Here is a 9,804-nt window from a genome sequence, read left to right on the forward strand (position 1 = left end):
CGGGTTTGGAACGACATGAGGGTGAGTAATGACAGAATTTTCATTTTTGGGTGAACTAACCCTTTTATGCACATCCTTTGCTCTTAATTTTGTTGCTTTGGCACTAAAAGAAAGCTCGATTTTGTCAAAAAGTGATTTTTCATATGACACGATCGCATGGTAAATAACTCGTAAGCACAAACTTCCCATGAGGACTTGAAGGCAGCGAGAGATGATGTCCAGATGGATCCAGATGTGTTTGCATGTGGTGATCAGATGGGTATGTGCAGGTTTGATTATGAATACTAGATTCATGCTCTACAACAAGTGATGTAGCAGGTGTGCTGATTGCTAGGTGTGAGTAGCGTGAGTTTAGCCATGTTAAAGTGAGTTTACAGATTTCGCTCCAACTGAGGGCATGTTTTGCACATCCTGATGACTGTAGTCTGTACAGCCTCACCGAGCAGAACCGTCAACAGAGAGCACACCAATCATGTGAGTCTTAGCAATGGAAGGAGGCGGGCTTTAGAGAGCAGCGGACCAATGAGAAGACAGAAATCATGTCCGGAGTCCGGTGAGCGAGCCGACATCGCCCCCTTGTTCCTGGGAGGAGAGGAGGGCCGGGGTGGTGTGAGAGGTCGCGAGGGAGTCGTTGAGCGAGACGCTGCTGCGGAGCAGGTGGGAGTGGACAGGGCTGTCACCCGAGACGGGCCAGGTGATGATGTCTGCACCGTGGTCCGTGCGAGACCGGGCGTTCTCGCGGAAATTTATCTTGAAAGACTCAATCTGCATCAGAGTGTGGAGAAAGACAGGACATAAACAAGGGGAGGAGAGGAAGAGGTCGGGGGTGAAATGAAAGGGGCAGAGTGACAGCAAAAGTCGAGTTAGATGCCTGAAAAATAAGAAAAGGTCAAAACAGTTTGGAGATCAGAAAACTGTGCTTTAAAAACATCTGTCCAGCGCAGAGGTCGACCGATTGATTCATCTGCACCAATAACAGACTAATTGTACTATAACTAAAGTGAAACATTCAATTTGTTTTAAACAAACCTAAAAAATAATTCATTTTTTATTCAATATTTTGATTTTATTTTTAAAATAAATGAAATGTCATATTCAATTTTTCAATTTTGATTTTACTTTAAACAATAAAATGTTACATCAATGTTTTTATTTAATATTTTGATTTTACTTTAAACAATAAAATGTTACATCAATGTTTTTATTTAATATTTTGATTTTACTTTAAACAATAAAATGTTACATCAATGTTTTTATTCAATATTTTGACCTAATTAAAAAGATTAAATGTGCATTCAATGTTTTTATTCAATATTTTGATTTTAGTTTAAACAATAAAATGTTACATCAATGTTTTTATTTAATATTTAGATTTTACTTTAAACAATAAAATGTTACATCAAAGTTTTTATTCAATATTTTGACCTAATTAAAAAGATTAAATGTGCATTCAATGTTTTTATTCAATATTTTGATTTTACTTAAAAAAAAAATTACATTCAATGTTTTTATTCAATATTTTGGCGTAATTAAAAAGATAAAATGTGTATTCCAATTTTTATTGAAGATTTTGATCTTACCTAAAATGTTACTTTAATTTTTTTTTTATTTACTCTAAAAATGTTATATTCAATGTTTTAATTTAATTGTTTGATTTTACTTAAAAAATGTAAATGCTACATTCAATGTTTTTATTGCATATTTAGATTTTACCTAAAGTTACATTTAATGTTTTTATTTAACATTTTGTTTTAACATTTTGAATTTACTCAAAAATTTTATATTCAATGTTTTAATTTAAATAATTTGATTTTACTTTCAATATTTTGCTCTTAATTTAAAACAAAAAAATAAAATGCTACATTCAGTGTTTTTATTCAATATTTTGATAATACAATCAGACAAATTAATCAGTAATCAGATCCCCCCCATTTCATTATTGGTTTTACACTATTAATCGGTCGACCTCTTGTACAGTGGTAAACCAGACAACAGAATAACAAACAATTCACATGCAGCATAAAATTGAGAGCTAAAGAAAAAAAAAGCCACAAAGTAATAGTGTGTATGAAATGAAGTAGAAACCAATAATATTTAGCAGTAAATGTGAGGAATGGAATGTGAATGTGGTGAATGAGAGTCTTCAGTTCTAAAGGACCTCTAGTCTGACGGGGTTAGTCTTTTTGGGTTTCTCGGGCCGGGTTACACACAAACTTACTTGTTTCAGGGATGAGCGAGTCCAGGCCCTGTGGGTCCCGGAGCTCCTCACTCCTGCAGGGGCCGGCCTCCTTCAGCCCATTCTCCTGGGCAGCGCCGGCTGACGGCTGGGTGGCAGAGACACCACTAGAGGGAGCCCCGCTGCCCTCAGCAGTCTCCTGCGCCCCCTCAGCCTAGAAACACACAGCAGGCCGTCAACACGAGAGATGAGGGGGAGATGGAGGTGGACGCTTGAACACAATATAAATCAATCCTTGCATGGTGAAGGAATATGGCTGATATACAGAACCAGTTTAGACATATTGGACTCAATTCCTGTTTGATAATCCAAAGTTTTCGGTTTAAAACTAATTCATTTATTTAAAAAATATTTTAATAATATAATATTTAAATGTATAAATGTAATAATAATAAATATATATATATATATTTGTCCAGATTTATTTATTTGTTTTATATTTTAATCACTACATAACTTTTTTTTTATTATAAAATTAAACTACACTGGTACGGTTTATCTGTACAGTGAACAAAGCAAAACTTTACAATCAAAAATCATGACAAATTTTATGACAAAATTTCATACATATAGAAAATAATCAACTATCATGTGGAACGGAATTCCCCTTCAATTTCAAATTTTCACCTTAAAATTACGAAAATGAATGGGAATGAATAGAAATCCATGCAAACGGAGACGCGTGCCAATCATATGTATATGCACTTATACTTAAATTATAAAATTTAATAAAACTTTTCAATAATTCTAAACTTATGTCAACAAAGACTTAAAACTATGATGAACAGATGCTCACATAAAACAGAAGTTTTCATCCAAAATAAAACTTGCAATTCACACTGCAATGTAAACTGCAGCATTATTCTGTTAAACATGCTTAATTTAAACCCGTTTAATATTTATTACAGATGTAGCAAATAGTCCAAAAATTCATGCCGTTTCCGAAAGTCTCAGTAAACGTATGTTAAAGTTTAAAAACAGTATCAGTGTGATCATAATCACAAATGTGTGTTCAGAGTGGATGGGTGCAAAATAATAATGGGCGGAGCAAGTGGTCATGTGACTGAGGTGGATGGCCATAGGCTGAGGGGCAGGTGACATCACTATCACACATCTGCCTGAACCCAGCAGAGCAAGTCTTTTTTCCAATCAGACAAAAGTCCTTACTCTTGTCTTTAAAATACCAGAGAAATTAAATGTAACTTTTTATTTTTTTTAACACATATTAAGTGATTTTTTGGGGGGGATGGAATGAAAACTGTAAAAACACATGAACTTAAAACACAAAAGCATGAAAAATAAAAAAAAAAATCACATCAGCATGTTTTAAACTTTCCATGCAAGTGTAATATTACTCACCACTGATTTAAAATAAAACAGCTTTTAAAGGAACATTTCACCGAGAATAAACAACTTTGACTTCACAAAGTGAGATATATTAAAGATAGCTAAGCCTCCTGAAAGTCCTCTTTTAAACATCCCCTTTTATACTGTACAGAAATCAGGAGAGGTTTCACACAACATGATTAATAACACAGCCCTGTATACTGCTGATTTGAAAAAAAACAAAAATATAATAATATTCAAAATGCATAATTTAAATTAGAATCCGCAAAGGAAAGTGTAAATTAGGATTACGCATAACACGTCTTGAGAATGATTCATACATGTGAAAATGTGCTGAGAAGAATTGAACGAATAGTTGTCATGTGGCTCAGATTCAGACAGGAATCATGTGTTTGTGCTGTTTTTCTGCTGATTAAGATGTAATTCAAGACTTCTTCACCGCACAAATGCTTGTCTAAAGCAAAAACGCTATGAAACGCATCGTATTTTGTGATAAAGTGTGATGTGCTCAAACAAAACAGACTGTTTTTTTTTCAGTAAAAAACAAATATTGGATGCAGGGCAGTGTTACAGATACTTGGGTGAATTATTCCTTTAAACACTAAACAACCTCAAATATTTAATTCAAATGTCTGAATTGTCTAAATGTAGAATAAAGTACGACTTGGCTTCTATAACATCTCAGAGGTTTGTGCAACTGCTCTTCCTGCCAAACTCACCGTAACGTTCCCGCCTCCAGGTTCATGATTGACATTATCCATTGAGCCCACCTTGGGCTGAGCTTTATCCTTAAAGTTCACCTTACGGCTCTCGATCTTGACTTCGCCTCCACCTACAGAAAAACACACCAACGCACTGGTCTAAAAGCTGAGATGACAGCCACTGAGACGGAACTGAAAGCTTTAAAGGGATAGTTCACCCAAAAATGAAAATGTGATGTTTATCTGCTTACCCCCAGGGCATCCAAGATGTAGGTGACTTTGTTTCTTCAGTAGAACACAAATTATGATTTTTAAGTCCAGCCGTTGCAGTCTATCAGTCGTATAATGCATGGCAATGGTAACAAAGTCTATGAGTGTAAAAAAAAAACATGCACAGACAAATCCAAATTAAACCCTGCGGCTCGTGACGACACATTGATGTCCTAACACATGAAACGATCGGTTTGTGCGAGAAACCGAACAGTATTTATATCATTTTTTACCTCTAATACCTGGATATCAACACACCCGTTAACGTAAACTACGCCAGAGCGCGTACACACCTCACGCACCGGATGCCGTGCGCGCGCTCAAAGACAGTTGGACATAGTGGTGTATTAGAGGTAAAAAATTATATAAATACGAGCTGCAGGGTTTCATTTGGATTTGTCTGTGCATGTTTTTTTTACTCTCATAGATTTTGTTACCATTGCCATGCATTATACGACTGACAGACTGCAACGGTTAAAGTTAAAAATCATCATATGTGTTCTACTGAAGAAACAAAGTCACCTACATCTTGGATGCCCTGGGGGTAAGCAGATAAACATCACATTTTCATTTTTGGGTGAACTATCCCTTTAAAGCCATTTAAATGACTATTTACGGTTTCATCATACCTGGTTTATGTTTGATGTTGGCCTTGGAGCCACACTTTGAAGCCACTTTACTCAAGTCAACCTTCTTGTTGAGAATCTGGACCTGTGAACACACAATCATCTGATGAAGCTGCTCAAATAGAAGCTCCACTGCTAAAATAAAAGACGTCGCAAGCAGTGCTTGAACCTTGAAGGTGATGAAAAACATCTCTAAAAACTCTTTAGAGATTTCAGAGAGCAACGCAGCAGATTTCAGTTAGTGTGAGTGAAGATTATGAACAAACGTCCAGAATGCAAACCTCTGCTGTCACCATGATTTGCTTTGGAACGCTGTTTTGGAAAATGCAGCTCAGCAACATTGGATTTGGCAGCGTTTCTCCCAGCTCTTAAGTGAAGAAAGCGTCTCATTGTTGGGTCTGACTGCATCGTGTGGCACAGTGACTGTCTGTGTTTGTCTGAACGACGGCTACACCGCATGCAGTAACGTTACTTACGTTCCCTCCACCAGGAACATGTTTCATATTGTCCTTGGAGCCCAAGCGAGAAGTCACGTGACTGTAGTCCAGTTTTTTGGAGACTATCTGAACCTACAACACAGCACGGCGGGCCGGGAGGGACGGGACACCAGGGAGGTTCAGGTTAGAGAGGGAAGACAACAGAGGACACAAGCAGAAGCATCTGAAAGCAACTAGCATCATTGACAGTGAAGACACCCTGCTGATTGTTAGTGTGAACACCATTAGGGCTCTTAAATACACCGCTTCCTCTCGTTTGTAAACCTAGCTAATAAAAATCACCAGTTAAGTGAATGAAACTGATACAAAACAGAAATGACTGATGAGTGATTGATGAGTATCTGGTTGGTGAGCTACTAATGGACATTGTGATGCAGGGATACTCAGATCAAATCCTACGGGCTTTTCAGTGAACTGTCACCAAAAAATGTCTATGAATAATGCAATGTCATTACTTTGGTGATTGTTCACTGCTGCACATTTTAAAACCAACAAGGGTTAAGCAATATTATAATTATTTATAATTTTATTTACAGCCAGCATTTTCTTAAGTGCTACCCAAACTGTGCAATATGCATTTAATAATGAGGTGCAAGAGCCAAACACTATATGATTAGGGCTGCACAATGAATCGAATTTCTAATCGCGATTACAATTATGGATGCCACAATTACGTAATCATTCAAACCGGCAATTAATCGTTCAAAGTCCACTTATGTTATTCTGTGCTTAAGATGCGTTTTTTTTCTTTCTACATGTTATCTTAAGGGTTTTTCCATTGTTTTAGTTTTAGTATAACGTTATAATACCATTCATATTTTAACTTTTTTATAATTTAAAGAAGAAACCAATCTGATGTATAGTTGACATTTGAGGCTTAATACTATAGAAAAGCACTAAAGGTTTTTCAGTTAGAGTGTTTTCTGCTCGATTATTTTCATATAAAAATACAGCATGCAGTTGCATCAAACAATGGCATAAACAGCATTCAATGTAAATTGTGATCATCGGAATTAATAATCGCAATTACAATTTCAAGGGAATAATCGACAATTATGATTTTTGTCATAATCGTGCAGCCCTAATATATGATAAACAATGACTGGATGATTAAAAACCCAATGTAAGCACCCAAAGATCTCCAGAAGGAAAGACGGATGATTACTAGCTGAACAATGTGTTTTTTTCCATCCGATATCAATATCTGCTGAGAAAATGAGCAATACAATCACACATCTATATTCTTATTATATTGCTATTATTATTAATTAATTCGATTTTATTGAAAAACATAATTATATATAAATCCTGAATATATATCAAAACATTATTGTATAAAATATTAATGAACATTATAACAGTTATATAAATAACTCAATAATTTATACTTAAGTATATTTTCTATCATTTATTTTTTATTATAGTACTAAAATTTGAGATGAATCAAAGTAATAACATTTAAATAACAATAACACAGTAACAGTATATAAGAGAAATGTGTGTATTTTAGGTTTATTAAGTATATATTATTAATTATAATAATTAATTAATTAAATATGTAATAAATATTTGGCATATTAACATATTAAATATATACTATTAAAATATATAATATCATAAAAACACAAAAATATATATTATACACAAAAATACATACACACAATTTTATTCAATTAATTAATTCATATCAATTATTAAAAAATTTAATATAAAAAATAAAAACGAATTTTAATATTTAAAATGTGTTAAAACATTTTCATATGAAACTATTACACTAATATTATCTGGCATATTTCTTTAACTATATATGAAGAGTTCATTTGCAAAAACAGATAGCTCTGTTTTTAACAACTTTCAAAAATTAATTTGATGCTTTAATTCAATTAATTTCAATCAAACTGCAGTTGGGTTATTTTGATGAAGTAAAAACAACTAAAAATACAGCTAACTAACACAATAAAAGAATAAAAACATAACATCATAAAAAACATGATTTTTGGAGTTATCGGTTTTTGCAAATAAACTCCATATAATATTTAATTTAACAGTTCTCAGTCTATCACGCTACAACTGAAGACACACACTGTAATGTCAGATCTGTGTGGGCTATATTGAGAAGAGAAGGGGAGTTAGACAGATGTGCAGAGGTGAGTGTGATGAGCTGATGAACTCACTTTGCCCTGGCTGGTCTCTTTGGAGGGCGAGCTCTGAGACACTGAGACCTGCAGGCAGAACAAGCGCAGATACAGCCCTCGAGTCAATCGCTCGTACTGTACGTGTGGAGATGGGACGAGCTAAAACCTACTGTAACCTCATATGAGAAGCAGGAAAGCTTTAGGATCAGAGGAAGAGGCAGGAACAGGGGCGGTGAGTAACGCTCTTCAGTGCAGCGTGACAGTCTCACGTGGACAAACTCCAGTCATGCATGATTCGTCTTCATGCTCCAAACACACAACTGTGAGCTCGCTTTAAAACCTCACTTATACAAGACGACGCTCTTGAGCTCTTTGTGGTGACAGGAGACGTTCCTCAGGAACAGGAGAGTGTTAGAGAGTCATACCGAAAGAGCTCAGCCAGGAAAAAGACCAGGATGAACCACAAACATGAGAGGAGGGATGCAATACCAGAAAGTGAAGCTGTGACTTCAGGACGTGAGTGATGAATAATGATTATGAAGACTGGAGCTAGTTTACATATCAAAAGGCTAATATAGACGTCAACATGAGCAGAATAGACACTCTAAAGGAATGTGAATCATGCTGCTTTTCACATTATCACATTAGACTGGAAAACAGGACTCTGTTTGCAGATAGATAGAAAAATAAGGACAGAAGAGCTGTGTCCAAAACCAAAGGCAGTGACTTTACAAGGCAGTGTTGTAGTATATAGAGAATATTTAATGATTGATGTGCTTATTTTTCTCCAGAAATGCAATTAAAAGCTGAAAAAAGGATATTTATTAATGAATAATTACATGATGTTAACATCTGATTAAGATATTATTGTTTATTAATTATATATACAATATTTAATAATTACAATAAATGATATATTTCAAAAAACATACATTTTATATAGTAAAACAATTACATATATTGCATATATTATATTATTACTTGTTTTATAATTATGTAATAATTCTATATAATATCTACATATTATATTTGAATATATAAAAAGGATACATGAATATTTTATTAATAATAATAATAATAATAATACAATTAATAATATTAAAGAAGATTTGCGCTGATGCCTCTGGATGCTGCCTGTAACGTCACAATTTCTCAGGTTTCGGACGCAGTTACCGTCATGCAAGAAAGACTTAAGTCTGTTTAAATAATGCTGTTTCAGAAGACAGCAGCACATTCTGCAAAAGAGAAACTGCTGTCGTAATAAAAATGACTAAAATTACTAAAAGGAGAAACTGAAATAAAAATAAATTAAAGCTAAACAGAATTATAAAACCAATGAAAAAGAAAAAAAGCACATAAAATTTATGAAACAAAAATTAAAATGAAAACTGAAAATAAAAAATATATATTATCAAATAGTACAACAGTATGTAAATAGTAAATATAATAAATAAATAAAACTGCAAAGCATCACCACTGTACTTTTTTTCCTAAGTGTGCAACATATATATGGGTCAAAGACGAAAAAGGGTTTAAGTATAAAAACATTAAGTGTAATACTGCTTTAAATTGTTGTTGTTTTTCCCCAATTTTCTTTTTAAGTTTTCTGTTTAATTTAATTGCAATTTTGTTTTTGTTTTTCTGAGCAAAAAATAAATATCATACATTTTTCCCAGATTTACAGAAGAGACCCACTAAAATGTCATTCAGTGTAACAATCTTGCCAGGCATATTTACAACAAAAATCAATTTATGACATATTAAAAGACTAATTACTTTCACCCCAAATACTTAGTTGTAATTTTACACTTTTAAAATTTGCCACGATCCTTTGTCAGTAAGATTTTTTTACTCATTTAAAACACCATCAAATTTAATATGCTCCCTTATTCTTTTATATATTTTAATATGTACACGTCAGAATAAGCATGTTGTAAGCATACTGTGTTACACTGAATGACAATGTAACATTATTTCAACCAAATTTTGACA

The 9,804-nt window shown here is 33.8% G+C and overlaps 1 protein-coding gene across 2 annotated transcripts in view; it reads right to left on the bottom strand.

Moving 5' to 3' along the window:
* Positions 1–9,804, bottom strand: part of LOC107676818 (microtubule-associated protein 4) — a 77,229-nt gene continuing 67,425 nt past the window's right edge. Inside the window, exons 13-18 of one of the 2 annotated variants that reach the window (XM_016471501.1) lie at positions 7,852–7,899; positions 5,657–5,749; positions 5,184–5,265; positions 4,303–4,415; positions 2,219–2,390; positions 1–871 (exon numbers count right to left, since the gene is read on the bottom strand). In XM_016471501.1, coding sequence (XP_016326987.1) covers positions 864–871; positions 2,219–2,390; positions 4,303–4,415; positions 5,184–5,265; positions 5,657–5,749; positions 7,852–7,899 — 516 coding nt within the window. In that variant the 3' untranslated portion in view covers positions 1–863. Of the gene's footprint in view, positions 872–2,158; positions 2,391–4,302; positions 4,416–5,183; positions 5,266–5,656; positions 5,750–7,851; positions 7,900–9,804 lie in introns of both variants that reach the window. The other variant, XM_016471502.1, reaches the window with a different exon arrangement.

The sequence above is a fragment of the Sinocyclocheilus anshuiensis genome, unplaced genomic scaffold, assembly GCF_001515605.1.
Source record: "Sinocyclocheilus anshuiensis isolate Anshui unplaced genomic scaffold, SAMN03320099.WGS_v1.1 scaffold184, whole genome shotgun sequence".
NCBI lineage: Eukaryota > Metazoa > Chordata > Actinopteri > Cypriniformes > Cyprinidae > Sinocyclocheilus > Sinocyclocheilus anshuiensis.